At 44.8% G+C, this 20001-nt stretch overlaps 2 protein-coding genes across 2 annotated transcripts; both read left to right on the top strand.

Moving 5' to 3' along the window:
- Positions 1-748: 748 nt before the first annotated feature.
- Positions 749-10635, top strand: LOC145806082 (alcohol acyltransferase 17-like). Its single transcript, XM_082901802.1, has 2 exons — positions 749-1254; positions 2155-10635. Exons 1-2 carry the CDS (start codon positions 808-810, stop codon positions 3067-3069), a joined length of 1362 nt encoding a protein of 453 aa, XP_082757928.1. The 5' UTR covers positions 749-807; the 3' UTR covers positions 3070-10635.
- A 2031-nt stretch (positions 10636-12666) lies between these two features.
- LOC145806083 (uncharacterized) lies at positions 12667-14729 on the top strand. The gene is made up of 5 exons (XM_082901804.1): positions 12667-12675; positions 12953-13077; positions 13165-13737; positions 13825-13923; positions 14284-14729. Exons 3-5 carry the CDS (start codon positions 13201-13203, stop codon positions 14554-14556), a joined length of 909 nt encoding a protein of 302 aa, XP_082757930.1. The 5' UTR covers positions 12667-12675; positions 12953-13077; positions 13165-13200; the 3' UTR covers positions 14557-14729.
- The last annotated feature ends 5272 nt before the right edge of the window (positions 14730-20001 follow it).

The following is a 20001-nucleotide window of genomic DNA, read 5'->3' as shown; positions in this document are numbered from 1 at the left end:
TATACTTAGTAAAGTAAAATAAAATGTAAAAATCTCATACAAATTAAAATAAATTTATGTAATTTTTATTAATATTCTATGTATTTAATTATTTAAAGGTCTAGTAAAAAAATTATAATAAAATTTATAATTCAGTAGAATAGTCCAATCCAGATATCTAATTCCATGACTAAACAAACATAGGATATGAATCTAATCCAACCAAATAATCCGGGGACAATGTATCCTAGGAGTAACCGTTCGGTGGATTACAATCCCCTTATCCAGTCCGTCCAAACAAACACACCCATATATTATAATAAATGAACGGTCTATTATTAAAAACATGTATTTTTTATAAATAAAAAAAATAATGCTATAAGTATCAATTAGTATACTAACTAGTGTATTAACAGATGATGTGAAATAATTTTAGAGATTCTGAGTATTTTAATTTATATAATAAGTGGTGTCAATAATAATGTCATAACACTAGTTGGTACACTAATTGGTGCATGTAGCACCACCAAAATAAAAATGTTCTAATAGTATGACAATTAACATTTGGTGAATTAATTTTTATAAGAATAATTTTTTTTTTAATTGTATAATATGAACTATTTATTTCACTGAAGTGAATCCAAATTAACTTGATAATTGATCAATTTTATTGTGATGTTGAGATTTTTAACTCCTAAGAAAAACAGTTGCTTTGTGCGATGGGTTTCTCATCTTCTACTAGATCATTACTCTATAAACACCTCTCAAATTCATATGACAAAGCACATATAGATATGACATATTCTTTATTTCACATTTCCTCCAAAAATGGCATCTTCAACTCTTCCCCTAGTATTCATAGTGAGAAGACAAGATCCAAAACTTGTTGTTCCATCAAAGCCCACACCCCACGAACTCAAGCAACTCTCAGACATAGATGACCAAGAAGGTCTTCGTTTTCAACTCCCAGTGATCATATGTTACAAAAACAACCCTTCAATGGAAGGGAAAGACCCTGCGCGTGTGATTAGAGAAGCACTAGCCAAAGCACTTGTGTTTTATTACCCATTTGCAGGGAGGCTTGTTGAAGGGCCTAATCGGGAACTTTCAGTGGATTGCACAGCCGAAGGGGTTCTATTCATAGAGGCAGATGCAAATGTGGAGCTCGACTGGCTCGGTGACACGGTTGGGCAAGGGTGTCCATACTTGGAGGAGCTTCTGTATGATGTTCCTGGCTCCGATGGAATTGTGGGTTGTCCTCTCTTGTTAATTCAGGTAATAATGTTTACTATAAAGAGAATTATGCACTGATTTTAATTTTCTAAATTCAATTTTTTGAAAATTAAATTTTTTATTTTTCATATATATTTTTTTAATTTGTAATGAATATTTTTAAAAATTTTAGCAATTTTTTTAATTTTTTTTTACATGTACCTTAATTAGATATATCTGTAAAGTAAAATATTTGTAAAACATTAATAAATACATAAGAATACAAAAAATATACTAGGGGTTGTTTGGGATGATCTAAATAAGTATACTTTTTTATTTTTTATGAAATATAGGTTCGGTTTGGGTTGGGTTTGAAGTGATGTGTTAGAGAGGTGATGTGACTTAAATAAGATGATGTGACTTAAATAGGATAGTGATTTTTTGACTTTTTGACTTTTTTTAAACATGTCAAACCAGCCCTGAATTTTAGTATTTTTTCCCCATATTTTTTATATTCAGTGAATTTTTTTTTTTAAAAAAAATAACAAATATTATATTTTTTTAAGTGTATTTATGTTAGTTATATTTAAAAATTTTAAAAATTATTTCAAATATTAAGAAAAAGTAACTAAAAATAAAAATATATATATGGAAAATAAAAAATTTCATTTTTTTGAAAAGTAAATTCAGAAAAGTCAAACCAAATGCAGAGCAATTTACAGTAATTCTAAAAAAAGCAGAAAGTATTGTACAGAATTAGAACATAAAAAATAAATAAATAAATAAATAAATAACTAATTATTGAGAATAAGACAATTTAAAAAAAAAATTCAATATTAAAATTGAATCAATTTAAAACACAAATACCAAAACCGACACAAAAGGTAATGACAACCAACATAATTTGTCCAAATTTTAAAATGCGGCGACTGTGTTCTAACCTGTGTTAATAAAAATATGCAGGTGACGCGTTTTAGTTATGGTGGATTCACATTTGCAATACGTCTGAACCACCCAATGAGCGACGCTTCTGGTCTTATGCAATTCCTAAACACAATCACTGAGTTTGCCCAACAACCCCAAACCAAAATTACACCATCTGTGCCACCAATTTGGCAAAGGCACCTCCTCTCTGCTAGACAACCTCCCTCCATTACATGCCCACACCACGAATATGACCAAGCACTAGCCAGAGCAGCCACCACCACCACCACGGCCAACGAAACCACCACGATCAACAGCTCTTTCTTCTTTGGTCCCAAAGAAATCAGAGCCATTCGCAACCATCTTCCCCACCACCACCACAGCACAACGGCCTCCACATTCGAACTACTCACCGCGTGTATATGGCAATGTCGAACACGCGCACTTTGTCTAGCCCCAGACAAGATTGTTCGCATCTCATGCGTAGTCAATGGCCGCGGCAATAAACATGGCCTCAACCTACCTCCTGGATACTATGGCAACGTGATTACCTTTCCCACGGCGATGACAAAGGCAGGAATGTTATCTATGCTTCCATTGGGATATGCATTGGAGTTAGTAAAGAAGGCAAAGGCACAAGTGAAAGAAGAGTATTTAAGATCAGTGGCTGATCTTATGGTGATAAAGGGACGTCCTTCGTATACCTTGGAAGCGAATAAGGACTATATCGTTTCAGATACGACTCGGGCAGGGTTTGATAAGGTAGATTTCGGGTTGGGGAAGCCGGTGTTTGGCGGTGTTCCTAGGGCGATATCTTTGATTAGCGTTTTTGCACGTTTTAGGGACATTAGAGGAGGAGAAGATGGGATTATGGTACCGATATGCTTGCCAGAATCAGTCATGGATAGGTTTGAACAAGAGTTGAAGAAAACGATGTTGCGAAGGACTGAGTAAAGAGGCCATAAAGTTACTCCGACCCAAGAAAGGTGTAAAGTTACTCCGGCCCATGAGGGGTGTAAAGTTACTCCGATCCAAAAGAATCTTGAGGTTACTCCGGTCTAAAGGAAGCTTTGAACATAGCCCGGTTGCCGTACTCAAAGTTAGTCCACTACTGATAACTGTTCCCCAGAATCACTGTCCCCAAAACTGAACCCGATACCCGCAGATAACTGATTCTCATAAGCTGATACTGATGCCCTCAGGTCTAATACTCAATCTTGCAAACTGGTATGTACGTTCCTCTAGAGATACACTCTAAAAGCACATAGCAAGTAAAGAGAGCCAAAACACCCCTATGTTGGGGTAGGGTTTCCCTGTCCTATTTTGTCAGGAGCTAGGGTTTTCACTATGCACACAGCAGTTTCAAACAACCTAACATCGGGTAAGCAGCCTGTCCTAACTTAGATTGGTCACTATGGATCCAAATATGTACTAGGTTGAATGGTCAAAAAGGGTGCCCCGGTAAAACTGGGGTTTGTGTTCCCATACTGTCAGAGCTCATAACCGGTCAGCCTTATGGTCATGCCTTGACAAGACAAGCCTCCGGCAAACCGTTCAGGAATGGCAGATGGCAAACACTGTGTTCCTAGGCGCACCAATGCACATGCAATGCAAAGAAACACATAAGCAAAATCAAAACAGGATATCACGAGTTCGAGTCAAGCTCTCTAAAAATCCCCAGCAGAGTCGCCAGAAACTATAGACGTCCCCGAACGCCCCGGGAGGGTGAGTCCCGTTCTGTTCCATTTTGGGGTCACTACAGCTTGGACTCTCGAATCGTCACGGTTCTTAATCTTGAACCAAAGAGTCCAAATCCGGCAAATCGTTTTGAGAAACAGATTTTTTGAAAAGAAGTGCCAAACATGGACTGCTTTCCCAGATACAGAGTCGCCACCTAAATATTTTAAAATTGGAGAATTTAGAAAACCCTGACTCGGTGCCGAAGGCCACATGTCCGTCATCACCGGAGTTGTCTCGGCTCGGGAGCTTGGGTACGATCGGGGAAGGTCAGCTATGAGCACCCCCTTTCGCCCGGTCCGAAGACCGGCCTCTACTAACCATGATATCCGATTTTGAAAACGTTATGCGCTCTTATCCCGATTATTAGCCTAGAATTACTATGTTTATGCGCACGGCAAACAAGTATAGACTAGATTGCCTAATTTGGAAACAAGCATTGCGTATCCGTTTGTTTTGAAAAGCGCTTTGGAATTTGCTACTCGCAAGTAGGCTAAAACACGGATTTCAATGAGTTTTTCCAACTCAAACAATCCAACCTTCACCCACAGGCATTCAAGCAATTTATCACATAAGCATTTAGCCGCATGGCAAGCATACTGTCATGATAGCACTCACACGCATGCGATGATGCTAAAGCATAAATACTTACATCGTACTCCGTGCCAAAACAATAAACTAGTTAGCAAACATGCGTGATCCTAGTTCATGTCAAATTGCCTAATGCAACACATACAGGATGTACTTAGAATAGGCTCAGCTAACCTAAGCATGGTATGTGAAATGCAACCAATTGATGCACGTATTCAACTTGGAATTGAAGTACAAATGCAGTTAGCGTGATGTACCGAGCCCGGTGCATGTAAGACAAATGTATGGATGCACGCATGCATAGCATAAGGTATGCTAAATTAAACGTACCCTAATCTACCATCATAAGCAGGTAAATAAAAGGGAAGAAAGAAGTGAGGGTTGGAAGACATGCACACACACGCACCCACACTTATTACAGATTTGCCCTCGCTCGGAGGGGCCAAATAAATAATACAAATTAATTAACTACGCAAGCTAATTAAATATTACAAATTGCCTAATCAACTAAACAAATTAGCTAATCTAAGTAAAGCAGTAAACTGCCTCGGGAGGAGAGCTCGATGCAATGCACGCTCGGTCCTGCTCGGAAATGCACCGCCATGCATAGGCTGCCTCTGTTTTCCTTGCTTTACTCCTCTAGAGGCTGTCAAAACCTCAGGACTGCTTCTTTGGACATTGAGGAGTGCCACCGGCTGAATAGGATTGCCACCGGCAGTGGCATGTGGCCACCGGCACAAAATGAATCCATCGACTGCTGATTCACTGCCGGTCGGCAATATATACTGCCGGTCGGCAAAGAAGGCCTGCAGAACCTGCAACTCACAGCAGCAGAGGACAAAGCAAAGCATGGCAGCACAATTCAAGGCATATATGCACCAATCATGTCCCTTATCATGGTAATGACTCAAAGGGGCATGTGTCTCGATTCTCGGACCACCAATCACGCATTTCCATGCATGATGGCCCAAGTGATCAAGTATGCAACTTTCATGTCAAATGAAATGCAAACCAAAACAAACAATCCAAGGCCCAATTCCTATCACCAATTCAAGGAACAAGGCATGCATGCAAGATGTAATGCAATCTAGGCATACAAGCTAAAGATGCAACATGGCATGGCAAGACACTTATGCAAGCATGCAAGCAAACATGAGGCAATGCCAACTAATGGCAAGATGGATTTAGACATGATTTAGGCAGCTCTAATAAGGCCCAAAACAGTGGCTAAAGTGACCAAAACAAGGGACCAAAATACACATACACGCATGCACATGTTAAGGCCCAAATGCTTAAGCATCAAAGGGCTATTTCTAAGCACATTTGAATGAGGCAATCATGGACAAAAAGCATGCAAGGTAAGCATTGAAAATCATGTTAGGATGGTGTCAAACCAAGCAACAAGATAGGCTAAACATTAGCATGCAAATGGTCCAAGTACTTGAAGCAAGTCAAGGGGACTTAAACCATGACCAAGCCAACCAAGCCTCACAAGGCTAAGAGGGCTTAAAATAGGTTCAAGATAGACCTAGACCATGCAAAGGGGACTCTTAGATGACATCTAAGTGGCTCAAATTCAAAGGCATACACAAGTGCCAAAACATGGAGCATACTACACAAGCTTTCAAAGCGTTAAAGATGCGTCCAAGGTAAACATATAGGCATGCAAATAGGACTGAAATGACATGGTGGATGGTTCCAAATCACCAAATCAATGCAAAAATGTCATGCTATACATTCACATACTTGAAGCATACAAGCTTGAACACAAAGGGGCTATACTTGGGATGCCAAATCCGACCCAAGCAACTATGGACAGACCTAAAACATGGCAAAATATGCACAAGAGCTTCACAACAGTAAGCCTAAAACATGCTTGAACAAAGGCTAACAACCTAAGGCATATTAAGGCAATAACAAGGCATTACATGGTAGGTATGCTAAGCATGCATGGTGTACCAAAACCAACAAAAAACAGAGGTATGTTATGACACAATAGGCACAAAAAACAGCCAAGACATGATCAATATGAAGCTTAGCTAGATGCTCCCTCAAGAGGCCAAAACTGGTCCATTTCAAGGACAACAAGGAGAGGGGGTGGCCCTCTCCTTTTGGAGACTTCAAGGCACCATCTTCACCACTGAAATCCCTCAAGATTTCAGTGGTGAAGAGGCCCAAACATCAAAGTCTCGAAACTTGTACAAAATAGCACAAAATGGGGCCTTTCAAGGCCTAAGAGGGGTCAAACACCCTCAAACCACAAAACACCCTTAATAAACAATCAAGAGGGTCTTAAAACAGAACTTTTTTGTATTTTACACTAAGCTCAAAAACGATTTTAAGATAGGTAGAAATACAATGCAAAAATGGGGAATATATGGACTAGTTTCTTACCCTTGAAGACCCCTTCACAAATGATGCTCCAATGGCCCTATTTGGCTTGAATCCAGCTCCAAAACTTCAAAACCAACCTCTTAGAACCTCAGTAGCTAAGTGAAGGTGAAACACTATGTGTTTGTGTGCAATAGTGTGAACCAAAACACCTATAACACAAAGAAAGAAAAAGAGAGATAGGATATGTATGGATCCTAACCCTAAAAACCAGAGCTTCTCTCTGTCTTTTCTATCTCTCAAATGTCTCAAGTGTCTAACCCTTGCAACAAGAGAGAGCCCCTCTCTTTATAGAAGCTTTTGTCTTGTAAAGCTTACAAGACAAGCTTCTCAAGAGGGAGATCCCTCCATACACGTGTATGGAGGGGAGCAAAAAGCAAGACAGCTGTCTTAAAATATCTGCAAAAGCAGATGCACAGTAGTCGGCCGGCCAAAGATGCCATTTTGGCAAAAAAGAGTGCCGACCGGCACTAAATAGTGCTGACCGGCAACAAATAGTGCCGACCGGCAATATATGTTGCCGGTGAAAGTAAAAACCAGCCGGTGGCCTCTGGCCATGGCTGGTGGTGTGTGGGGATGCCTCACAAGGCATTCCCTGCCCCTCTAAGGCAAAACACAAGTGTTTGGTGCAAAACACAAGTGTTTGGTGCAAAACCAGACACTAAACGGTCGAGTTCGAAGATCTGAGGCAAGGCGCGTAGCCGAGACCTCCGGGAACTCCAAACGAACACAAACATGGATGATCACCGAGTGTTCAAACGGTGACGTCCAACTCTTGAGGACGGTCAAAAATGGGGTGTCTACAGTTGCCCCTCTTTGACAGAACTCGAAATTCATAACAATGACGGGAGTGAATGTCAAAGCCCAGAGACGACCCATTTTTGACAAGGCCGAAGACTTAGACAAACATGCAAGACAAACAAGGTATGCGCCCGAAGGTATGGGCAAAATGCAAGACAATGCACGAAGCCGGGCATAACTTATGATCATGCAAAGAAAGCTGTAATGAAGCATACATGCGACAATTTTAAGCTATCATACACCAAACTACACTACAATGCAGAAAGGATGTAAGAGAATTATGCAATTCTCAATACGCCTCACCCGGAGGATGCAATACCTGTGCGGCTCATCTGGTTGCACCAACCTCAAATGAACCGTACATACAATATCGTGCCTGCAAAGAAAACAAACTTAACAGGTACAATATTGTTAGCAACATGCATGACAATGCGAAAATGGATGCAAAATGATATGCAATATATATACAAAACAATGTATAAACAATGCAAATGAAGATGCAATGTAATTGAAACAATGCAAGCTATATGCAACGCAATTGAATCACGATCCAATCACGAGTGGTTCGGAACCACACCTATGTCAAATAGATTGATGGAGGTAACAAGTCTGTCTACCATAGAACGGTCAACTGAACTATGAGCATCGTAGACAGACACAAGAACGAGTATTGGGTGGAATGACAAAGGTGGGGAAACGACCCGCTGGAGAAAGGACAACGATCCTAATGCCGGATGCAAAAATTACACTACAATGTAATATATATAGATATGCTAGGAAGATGACAAAGGATATGGCACGCGGGCCAAACCAAATCTTGCCTAGGAAAGGCATGTACGCATACAGGCCATGTTTAACATAGAACGGTCCACTGAACTATGCTTCGACACGAGAAGTATGGGCACATACCAGACCAAGCTCAACATGGAAAGGCGCAAGCCATAAATGGAAGATGATGCAATGAATGCATGCAAGCTACAATGCAATGGATATGGCACGCGGACCAAACCAAATCTTGCCTAGGAAAGGCATGTACGCATACGCGCCATGTGTAACACAGAAAAGGTGCCGCAACCCTCAAACCAGCATACCAGCGTGGAATAGGCGCGTACACATGTAGAACTGTGTTTTAACGTGAAAAGTAAGGGTACATACCAGACCAAGCTCAACCTGGAAAGGTTCAAGCCATAGGTGGAAGGTGATGCAATGAATGCATGCAAACTACAATGCAATATCTACAAATATGCAATGGAATGGATATTTACAAAAATGCATGACAATGCGGTATGATGCGACCTACTGGGGAAAATGCGATGGATGCATGCAAGCTACAATGGAAATGCATGACAATGCACTATGATGCAACGGCTATGATTGCAGCTTTCCCTATCTTACCAACAGGGCGATATACTAGGTTGGTTCAGTATCCAGAACTGAGGCGCAGGCATGCTACCTCAATCTATGGGGCTTCCATACAGATTTCAAGCCGAGGAGACACCTCTAGGTATTTAAACCAGACTTTAGTCTCGGAACTCCCGAACCTTTGCGTTCTACGCATAAGCCATTCGAACTCTAGTTCCCACCGTCCCAGTTGGTCTTCTAGGAACTCACCGCAAATATAGGCAGGTGGCTTTACCAGACCACCGAAAGTCGTTCGGGCACGACAAACACTGAAGGACTTGCACCTTCAGAGGATTTAAGGTCTCCTAGACCGTGCGTATTTAAGGTCTCGCCAGACCATCCAAGGATTTAAGGTCTCCTAGACCGTGCGTGTTTAAGGTCTCGCCAGACCAATCAAGGATTTAAGGTCTCCTAGACCGTGCGTGTTTAAGGTCTCGCCAGACCAATAAGTGCACAAGACAGTGCGACGCGCAAAACAGCGCGAATGATAAACTGCACAAAACAGTGCGATGCGCAAAACAGCGCGAATGATAAACTGCACAAAGCAGTGCGATGCACAAAACAGTGCGATTGAAATGCACAAAACAGTGCGATGCGCAAAAAAGCGCGAGTGAATGCATGTTCTATGCAAATGAGGTGCACATGCCGATGAAAATGACACAAAATGAAACACGCATGCCCCATAGGATGCCAAATGATACAAATGAGACACGCATGCCCCCACAAGATGCAAAATGAAACAAATGAGACACGCGTGCCTCATAAGGTGCAAAATGAAACAAATGAGGCACGCATGCCTCATAAGATGCAAAATGAAACAAATGAGACACGCATGCCTCATAAGGTGCAAAATGAAACAAATGAGACACGCATGCCTCATCAGATGCGAAATGGAACAAATGAGACACGCATGCCTCATAAGGTGCAAAATGAAACAAATGAGACACGCATGCCTCATCAGATGCGAAATGGAACAAATGAGACTCGTATGCCTCATAAGGTGCAAAATGATGCCCAGTGTGACACGTATGCCACACGGAATGTAAAATGATGCGAAGTGTGACACGCATGCCACACGGAATGTGAAATGTAAATGGGCTTAAATGCGTAACCACGCACGTGTTTCGGAATGCATGACAATGCATGGTAAGGGAATGCACGACAACGCGAACGATGCGCAGGGCAACGTATGCATTAAAAGGCATGACAATGCATAAAAATGCAATGACAATGCATGAGAGATGTGCATGACAATGCAAGGGGTGCGTGTTACAACGCACGTAGTATGTGCATAACAATGCAACTGCGAGGCGCGTAATAGCGCGATGTAATGCACCGAGATAGTGCGATGAACATGTGCAACACACACGGGGTAACTTTTGGATCTTGACAAAGGCAAAAAAGATACCAAAGGATACAACATTGCATGAGTTGGAGTGCTACGCACAGAGGACGCAGTCCAAGGCCAAAACGGAGGCCGGTTGAGCATCGGAGATACACTTTCTTACACCTTCTTGAGCTATGAAGACCAAAAACTTCTCATATGGCCTAAACAAGGTTGTGGGAACACCACCGGCCGGGAAGGGAGGCCACCAGCTGTCCACCGGCTGAAAAATAACTCCATCGGCACAATATACTGCCAGCCGGCACAAAATATTGCCGACCGGCAAAAAGTTGCTGAGTCGGGGCAGATTCGACATTTCACCTCGGGTGTTTTAAAATAGGGTTTCAAACCCTATTTTCTCACTTTCCTTTCCGCCGAAAACCCTCACTCTCTCTCTCTCTAGAGCGTTTTTCTCTCCTCCTTCGCCCGTTTCTTCGCGTTCTACGCCCGTTTCGTCGTCGGATTCGCGATTTTCTTTGCGTTTCGGACATTTTCAACCGAACAAAACTTTGTTTCGGTGCCTCGTTTGGCGTTCCCACCTTTTCAGGGTTTGTTCCCCTCGCTTTTCTCTTGATTTTCGTGCCTTTTCACATCCCGGCCTTTCCGGCCATTTTTGACCTTCTCGGGAGTTGACTTTTCGGTTGACTCTTCGTATTCCAGTCCGGTTTTCTTTCCTCCGGCTATTTTCTCATCACTCTTGACATGGCGGACGACATTCCACGCGGCGGGACTCCCCTGGATCACGAGATGGATCCCGGGGCCGAGCTCCTACCTTTGAGCGAGCGCCCGTTCGACCCGGCGACCTACCAGCCGGCGATTCACGTTCTGCCCCTCGACGGTCTCCGTCAGTTTCAGAGCTTCGAGAGGCACGTGCCACCCGAGCTATTGCTGCGCGAGCCTACCTCCCACCTGTCCTTCGGCGTTTTCGAGGTAACTCTCTTTCTTCTGCTTTACTTTCCGCAATGTAGGATACAAAACTGTCGTAGTTAGTTGCACTCTTTAACTGCTTGAATCTGATATGATATACAACGTAGTTGATTGTAAACATATGTACAACCGATATCTGTTTGAAACTGACACATGCACATATACTGCACTAACCCTGAATCACACAAACACACGGCGCACACTGTATTTCACTGCAAACACACCAATACCCGATAGCTGTTCAAATCTGTTAAACTTGCACGCATGCTATATCTGTTATGAACCACCCAAACATGCTGACGCATCACACGCTGTAGTCCACTGTAAGCACACTGGCACCCGGTATTTGTTTAAACCTGTTAAACTTGCACGCATGCCACATCTGCTCTGAACCACCCTAACACGCTGACGCATCACACGTTGTAGTTCACTGTAAGCACACCGGCACCCGGTATTTGTCTGAATCTGTTAAACTTGCACGCATGCTATATCTGTTCTGAACCACCCAAACACGCTGACACATCACACGCCGTAGTTCACTGTAAGCACACCGGCACTCGGTATTTATCTGAATCTGTTAAACTTGCACGCATGCTACATCTGTATGCTTCTTAGAACTGCATTTTGAATATTGTCTTGCGATTGTTATCTTCTGTTTACAGGGAGATTCCCATACCATCCGCGGGTATGGGAACACTGGCGCTCGGGAGTGGTACGACGAGCTTCCTGACGCAGTTCGTTGCATAGTGGACCGGGCGGGCTTCGGCGCCTTCTGTCGAGGACTCTCCAGGCTCACCACATGCAGACCTCTCCTCGCCGCTCTGGCAGAGAGGTGGTGGGACACCACCGATTCATTTCATTTCTCCACAGCAGGGGACATGACGATGACCCCTTACGATTTCTCGATGCTCACAGGCATCGGGGTGGAGGGAGATCCGATCCCTTTTGATATCAACATGGATGAGTGGACCGCCGCTCAGGTCCATCTGCTGGGTGAGGCGCCACCCCTCGCTCGTCCAGGTTTTGTGCGGTACTCCTGGTTCGAGGTACAGTTTAGGGTCCAGTCTACTCTCGTTGATGCAGCTCCGATGACCCCGGAGGCCGTGGAGAGGTACGCCCACAGCTTCCTCATGTTCTTATTCGGGACGACCATTTTCGCCGACCGGGCGAACACCGTGCCTCTCTGCCTTCTCAGCGCACTGGTGGACGTTCGAGACATTTTGCATTATGACTGGGGTGGCCCCGCTCTGGCCACTCTTTACGGGTACATGAGCTCAGCTTTCCGCGGCAGCGGCCAGTTGCTCGGAGGCTATTGGCGGGCTTAGGAGGTACATTTCTTCTCCGCTTTTCATTTCTGCCCTATATTTTCTGTACTCTGTACACTGCACACGCTGTAGGCTGCTTTATACTTGCTGTATACTGTACACACGGCACACACATACATTCTGCTTCACACTGACTGCACACTGCTCACACTGTACACTGTACACAATACACTGCACAACACACGGCTCTGCTATTTCTGCTTTTACTCTATATTCTGCTTTATCTGATAAATGTACTGGTATTTACCTTGCAGTTGTGGGTTTATGCCTACTTTCCTAGGCTCGCTCTCGTGCCAGTCACAGAGACTCCTCTGGTCGTCCCGTTCTCGCGCCGCTTTGACGGGAGATGCACCCGGAGGCCACGAGAGACACCGTCGATATTTCGACACCATTACCCCCGCCGAGGTATGTTTTACTTGCAGTTCATTTAAGCTTCGCCTTTCCACTGCATATTTCAAAAATAGTAGATAACAAACTGTATGTCACTTTCAGATCACTTGGCAGCCGTGGGCTCCATTGCCGGCGGCGATGCGGGACCGGTTTGCCGGTGCTGATGAGACCTCACGTTTTCGGATCCTACTGGAGGGCCCGGTCTGTCGAGCTTGGTACCTGGGTGAGCGTTTCCTACGCCAGACCCTAGGGTTACCTGAGCAGATAGTCCCGGTTCACCCTCCTGCGGATATGAGGGAGACCGAGGGGCTCACCACCGAGCAGATGGCTGATTTCACTATTGGCTGGGAGGAGGCCCGCTTCAGAGGCATCGGCGACTACCGAGAGTACGTGCAGACGTACCTTATGCGACCTCTGAGCGGCGGCCGTCGAGCGGAGGGGGCCAGGCCCGTGGCGCCAGCGGCTGGGGCAGGAGCAGGAGCAGGAGCTGGAGCAGGGGCTTCGATGAGGGCCCGAGTCCGTGGCAGGGGCGGAGCTCAGGGAGGACGGGGGGCTGGCTGGCCCGCCCTGCCTGCTGTACTGACTTTCTGGGGGCAGGGTGGGGCGACCTATCAGATCCCCTTCGCCCCTCTGCCAGCTGATCATGAGTTCGTCGGTGTCCCCGACTTGCCTCCGGTATGTATTACTGCATTTTTGTACAGTCATTTCATTTCAGTTTATTTGATATTCCACAGAATATTAATGCATCTGATACTTTTGCAGGCTTCTTCTGGGTATACCCGACAGTCATTGGAGATGAACGCCTCCATGATGGGGATGCTTCAGTGGACTTTTGATCTCCTGGCCCTCTACAGCATTCCTGTATGTTCTTCTGACACTGGCCTCAAACCATTCATACACTGCTTCACATAATCTGATGCATGGCACAACACCTGATACACTGATCTCACAGCATCTGATACACTGCATATACTGCATTCTGCACTGTACTCTACACTGATAAACTGCTCACGGCATTCTCATACTGTACTCATACACTGCATTCTGCACTGATAGACTGCTCACGGCATTCTCACACTGTACTCATACACTGCATTCCGCACTGATAGACTGCTCACGGCATTCTCACACTGTACTCATACACTGCATTCCGCACTGATAAACTATCTACAGTATACTGATGCATTTCCCTTTTATGTACTTTTTCATCCTCCTTTCCAGATTCCTATGGCAGGAGGTGTTCCCGCTGGACCTTCCGTCCCTGCCCGAGGGAGAGATGAGGAGGGCAGAGCATTTCCCCGCACTAAGGCGAGGCGCACTCATGTCGGGAGTAGCTCGCGAGCTCCAGTCCCGAATGATGATGATGACGAGGAGTCAGAGGCGGAGTCAGAGTCATCAGAGGAGGAGACCGGAGGCGGCACTAGCTCGGGCTCTGACGACGATGCTGATGATGCTCCTGGACCCTCGTCCAGGAAGAGGACTAGGACAGACTGATGGCCCCCCGGAGTGCTCATCATGGATGCAGATTTTTGTTATTTCTCTTTCTTGTACTTTTCTCTTTTGTTGGTAGTTAGATTACCTTGTACTGCCGTGGGTAGATTTTTGTTTTCAAAACTTGTACATTTGAAAAGATGATGAAATGAAACAGGCTTTTTATCTGAAAAAGTGTTTACATCCGTATATCTTTATATTTCAAACTTTGCATCGCATCACGCCATATTACACCTCAATGTAAATGAAATTGATTGGTTGTCTGAAAATTGAACACTTGCACTGTAATAATCAGACAACTAACGGCCAACAGCAAAATAACCCAAGCAACCCGCTGCCTGATTCTGGACACACAGCCCTTACTCTGTTGGGGATTAATCTGTATACAGCCCAATAACCCAACATTCGGTTCATTCTGCACATGGAAAACCTTAAACAAAAAAGCCCAATCTGACAAGACGGACTGCAGAGGTGAAACCAGCTGGAGTTGAAACACAATCGAATATAGAGAATGGCACAACATTTTGAGCGTAAACGATTAACTTTCGGAAAAAGGGGGGGTTCCCAACCAGGGTATCGAGCCTACAACCGGACACAGTAGGGAGGACTCAAACAAAGAGGTATGCGACCTAAACACAACGAGACACGCTCGGGAAAAACCTAGGACAAAGGTTGAGGTAAACAAAACAAAAGAGTCGACACATAGGCGCATTAACGAAGGTCGGAGACTTCGGATCACGAGGAGCCAGTTTCTCTAGGTATTGTTTCCCACCCTTTCTGATCTGTGATTCTCACATCACTCGGCCCTTTGGCTTGGTTTTTCTCTCAAAACCCTTTTTCTTACTTTTCTCTCAACTTAAACCTCTCTATTCTTTATTCTCTCATTTTTTTCGTTATGAATAGGAAGTTGCGGGTTCACGCCCGATGCCGTTAGCTCACGGCTATTTCTTCTGGTGGGTAGAGTGCCCTCCTGGCAAGTACGTTGATGACGGGGAAAAACAGAACACCTAACTCAACTGCGCCCCTAATTCATCATTTTGACCATCTTTTTGTTTTTGCTTTCTACTAAAAACAGTTTTGATCAAGATGAGAGTCGGATTAACATACTTGTTCGATTTTTGATTTGAAAACCATGCAAGTCAGGCTGTAAGTACTGAAAATTTTCCTTTTTGGGTCCAAGAAAATGGTCCAGTTTTGGAAAATAGAATAGTTTTCGAGACAATAGTCAACCTCAGTAAAAATTTTCAAAACTATTTTTGCAAACGGCTGATGCTCAACAAGCATGGAACTTACTCTTTGAGATGCGCAACCTCGGATCGGAGGCAATGGAAAACTGCCCCTGGCTTAAAAAGGGGGGGGATGGCAACGGAAAGTTGCCCCTGGTTTGAATGGCGTCTTGCGACGACTGGTGGCAACGGAAAGTTGCCCCTTGTTTAGATGGTGCCGCAGCAGTCCGCAGACAGTCTTCATTGGAGGCGGTCGAACTCTTGGACCCAGAGATGACGAAGACGGTCATAACAGATATATGGACACAATCACCTTGGAAGGCGTTGGCGACTAGACTTTGGGATGAAGTCGAAACCATTGCATGGACTGAGACGCTATGAAAGCGTTGGGGGCTGGACTTCAGGATGAAGTTGCCTACGTATCCCAAACATGGGAATCAAGCCTTACGTAGTTCCGGTTAAGGTACACTCGGATATTTTAACCTTTACTTTTCAGGCTCTAACTTTTGCCAAGGTGCCCGATGCGGGTTTTCGACCTTGCGAGCTTCTTTTCATTTTCTTTTGTTCATTTCTTTTTTTCTTTTTCGCATTTTTCTTTTTCTTTTCTTTTATTTTCTTTTCTTTTGTATTTTTTGCTTCTTTTTTTTCTTTTTTCTCTTACTCTAACTTTTGCCTGGGTCGCCCTTCCGGGTTTTCGGCCCAGCGAGCCTCTCAAAGGGTAAAAGTGTAGCAAGTCCATGCCAAATGGTTTATAAAGTTGAAGCCTCTCTGTATCTAGGAGAACGGCTATTGCAATGATTTGCAGAAGAATCCATCCCGGTTGCTCCACGAGCTTCTTCCGACGAGATCTACTCCTTCTGATTCGGCTTTGGTGCCTCTTACTCGAGGGCTACTTCAGAACTGGCCATACAGACCTTGCATGACGTTTGACCGTTGAACTTTCTGAACGGGTTCAAGGTTTGAAACGGATGGGATGAATCTTGAGGCTGAGAGCGATCTTAGGCTGCACAATCTCAAGAGCGGTTCCACACAGGTCCTCACAGGGCCGTGTAAAACATTTGTTTTTGAAAGTTTTTAAGAAAGCGACGACTCGCTCGTGCCGAAGATAGTGTGGAACCAATCTGGATCAAGCCAGGGTCCTTCTCAGTACTCACGCTGACAAGCATGATTCCATTCATTAAGGGCTTAGCATGCTTCTCTTTCTCTCATAATGATCAAAATTTTGCAAAACCCGAGGAATTCCTTCCTCTTCGTTTTTATCACCGCAGTGTTCGAAAAGGGGTTTTTGAAAAACTTAGGTTAATGCAATGAGTTTGGCACGCAGGAGAGCAGGCGAGATGTACTGTCAGTCCACTCAAGTCCTCTAGCACAATTAACTTATACTAGAAGCAAGCATGAAAATGAGGTAGCCACGGCTGTTTCATTCAGATTTGTTGGTATAACTGGCCCTTCGGCAGAAACAAACTCAAAAAAAACAAAACAGGTAATTACAAGACAAAACGGTGTTCGGGACAATAACCCCAGAATCACCTGGTATTCTATGCAAAGGGGACTGACTCGATACAACAAGACAGACCCTTAAACAAAAAGACTGACTAAAAACAAAGAAACAGACTCAAAACAAAAGACTGACTCGATACCTAAGCCAGAATTTACAAAACTCGATTTCACCGATGCTCAAAAACGCGTGCCAGACGCTACATCCAAAATATACCGAATGTCGCCCGCAGGTGGTTCACTTTCTGATTACATACTCGCAGTATCCGCGTCCTCAAAATCCAATAACTGGGTGGTAACGGACTTGGCTGAGGTAGGCGGGAGGATAACCTCGTTGTCGATCAAATCTTGCACCTCATGACGGAGGCGGGAACAATTGTCGGTTGGATGGCCTGTCTGCTGGTGGTACGCGCAGTACTGAGCAGCGTCATGCGTAGCAGGGAGATTCTTCGGGAGAGGCCGAGGCTCCAAGGGTTTAAGGTGTCCCCTCTCGGCAAGGATCTGAAGTGCCTTAGACAGAGGCATGTAGAGAGCATGAAAGGTCCTGCGCCCCCGGGGCAGGTACTTTGGAGTCTGAGCGCTCTTACTAGCCGCACAAGCGAAAGGATCGACAGGCGCCACCTTAGCTTCTGATCTTTCCCAGGTGCAAGGCTGGGAATAGGAGGAACTGTTCTGGCATGACGGGGCCTGTCTCGATTTTCTGACTGTCTTGAACTCCCCTCAGGTGGAGTGGGGAAAGCATCCTCCACAGTTTTTGCCACAACTGCGGATATCTGTTGCTTATTCATCCCCCCGGCTTTCAAAGCCTCGACTGCCCACAGCAGTTGTTCAATAGGATCGGCATCTACCTTTGCTTTGTCTTTTCCTCTGGCCTCAGCCTGATCGAGGGTTTGGGTTGATGTCGATATGTCATTACCATAGCTAGAGGCCATCTCCGGTTGGCTAAGTTCAATCACAATTCGCCCCAACAGCGGGGGCTCCTGGGGTACAAAACTCCCGGCATATGGCGCGGCTGGAGGTGAAGCTGACATTCCGTAGGCGAGATCTGCCACAGACCTCTGGAGATCACCTATCATCCCCATTAGTTCAAAGGTGGTGGGCTCACAAGCCTGATACAACTGGGGGGCCCAGACCGGGTGCACGACAAGCGACTTGGGTGGATGTGGCATATCCATGTTGGTCTCACTTTGCAGAGTGATCCCTTGATCTAATGTAGTCGTCATAGCCATGAACTCTTCTGAATTCTGCGTCGTCATAAGTCCGGCCTCGGCAAGGGGGAACGCTGGCTTATTCTGTATCAACTATCCGACCCTCCGAACTGAAAGGAAAAACAAACAGCATTTCAGCCCCAAACGGATCAAACACAGGTGTAGCCGGACAACTGTACTCCACTACTGATAATTGTTCCCCAGAATCACTGTCCCCAAAACTGAACCCGATACCCGCAGATAACTGATTCTCATAAGCTGATACTGATGCCCTCAGGTCTAATACTCAATCTTGCAAACTGGTATGTACGTTCCTGTAGAGATACACTCTAAAAGCACATAGCAAGTAAAGAGAGCCAAAACACCCCTATGTTGGGGTAGGGTTTCCCTGTCCTATTTTGTCAGGAGCTAGGGTTTTCACTATGCACACAGCAGTTTCAAACAACCTAACATCGGGTAAGCAGCCTGTCATAACTTGGAATGGTCATTATGGATCCGAATATGTACTAGGTTGAATGGTCAAAAAGGGTGCCCTGGTAAAATCGGGGTTTGTGTTCCCATACTGTCAGAGCCCATAACCGGTCAGCCTTATGGTCATGCCTTGACAAGACAAGCCTCCGGCAAACCGTTCAGGAATGGCAGATGGCAAACACTGTGTTCCTAGGCGCACCAATGCACATGCAATGCAAAGAAACACATAAGCAAAATCAAAACAGGATATCACGAGTTCGAGTCAAGCTCTCTAAAAATCCCCAGCAGAGTCGCCAGAAACTATAGACGTCCCCGAACGCCCCGGGAGGGTGAGTCCCGTTCTGTTCCATTTTGGGGTCACTACAGCTTGGACTCTCGAATCGTCACGGTTCTTAATCTTGAACCAAAGAGTCCAAATCCGGCAAATCGTTTTGAGAAACAGATTTTTTGAAAAGAAGTGCCAAACATGGACTACTTTCCCAGATACAGAGTCGCCACCTAAATATTTTAAAATGGGAGAATTTAGGAAACCCTGACTCAGTGCCGAAGGCCACATGTCCGTCATCACCGGAGTTGTCTCGGCTCGGGAGCTTGGGTACGATCGGGGAAGGTCAGCTATGAGCACCCCCTTTCGCCCGGTCCGAAGACCGGCCTCTACTAACCATGATATCCGATTTTGAAAACGTTATGCGCTCTTATCCCGATTATTAGGCTAGAATTACTATGTTTATGCGCACGGCAAACAAGTATAGACTAGATTGCCTATTTTGGAAACAAGCATTGCGTATCCGTTTGTTTTGAAAAGCGCTTTGGAATTTGCTACTCGCAAGTAGGCTAAAACACGGATTTCAATGAGTTTTTCCAACTCAAACAATCCAACCTTCACCCACAGGCATTCAAGCAATTTATCACATAAGCATTTAGCCGCATGGCAAGCATACTGTCATGATAGCACTCACACGCATGCGATGATGCTAAAGCATAAATACTTACATCGTACTCCGTGCCAAAACAATAAACTAGTTAGCAAACATGTGTGATCCTAG

The sequence above is a fragment of the Camellia sinensis genome, chromosome 13 (genome assembly GCF_055761805.1).
Source record: "Camellia sinensis isolate YWXY chromosome 13, ASM5576180v1, whole genome shotgun sequence".
NCBI lineage: Eukaryota > Viridiplantae > Streptophyta > Magnoliopsida > Ericales > Theaceae > Camellia > Camellia sinensis.
This window is presented reverse-complemented; position numbering and strand designations above follow the sequence as displayed.

What these genes read in the sequence shown, in the direction of transcription:
- LOC145806082 (XM_082901802.1), top strand. Translation starts at nt 808, where the DNA reads ATGGCATCTTCAACTCTTCCCCTAGTATTCATAGTGAGAAGACAAGAT. An exon ending in GTCCTCTCTTGTTAATTCAG is followed by an intron (nt 1,255 to 2,154) that starts GTAATAATGTTT and finishes AAAAATATGCAG; the next exon opens with GTGACGCGTTTTAGTTATGG.
- LOC145806083 (XM_082901804.1), top strand. Translation starts at nt 13,201, where the DNA reads ATGCGGGACCGGTTTGCCGGTGCTGATGAGACCTCACGTTTTCGGATC. An exon ending in GTGTCCCCGACTTGCCTCCG is followed by an intron (nt 13,738 to 13,824) that starts GTATGTATTACT and finishes ATACTTTTGCAG; the next exon opens with GCTTCTTCTGGGTATACCCG. An exon ending in TGGCCCTCTACAGCATTCCT is followed by an intron (nt 13,924 to 14,283) that starts GTATGTTCTTCT and finishes CCTCCTTTCCAG; the next exon opens with ATTCCTATGGCAGGAGGTGT.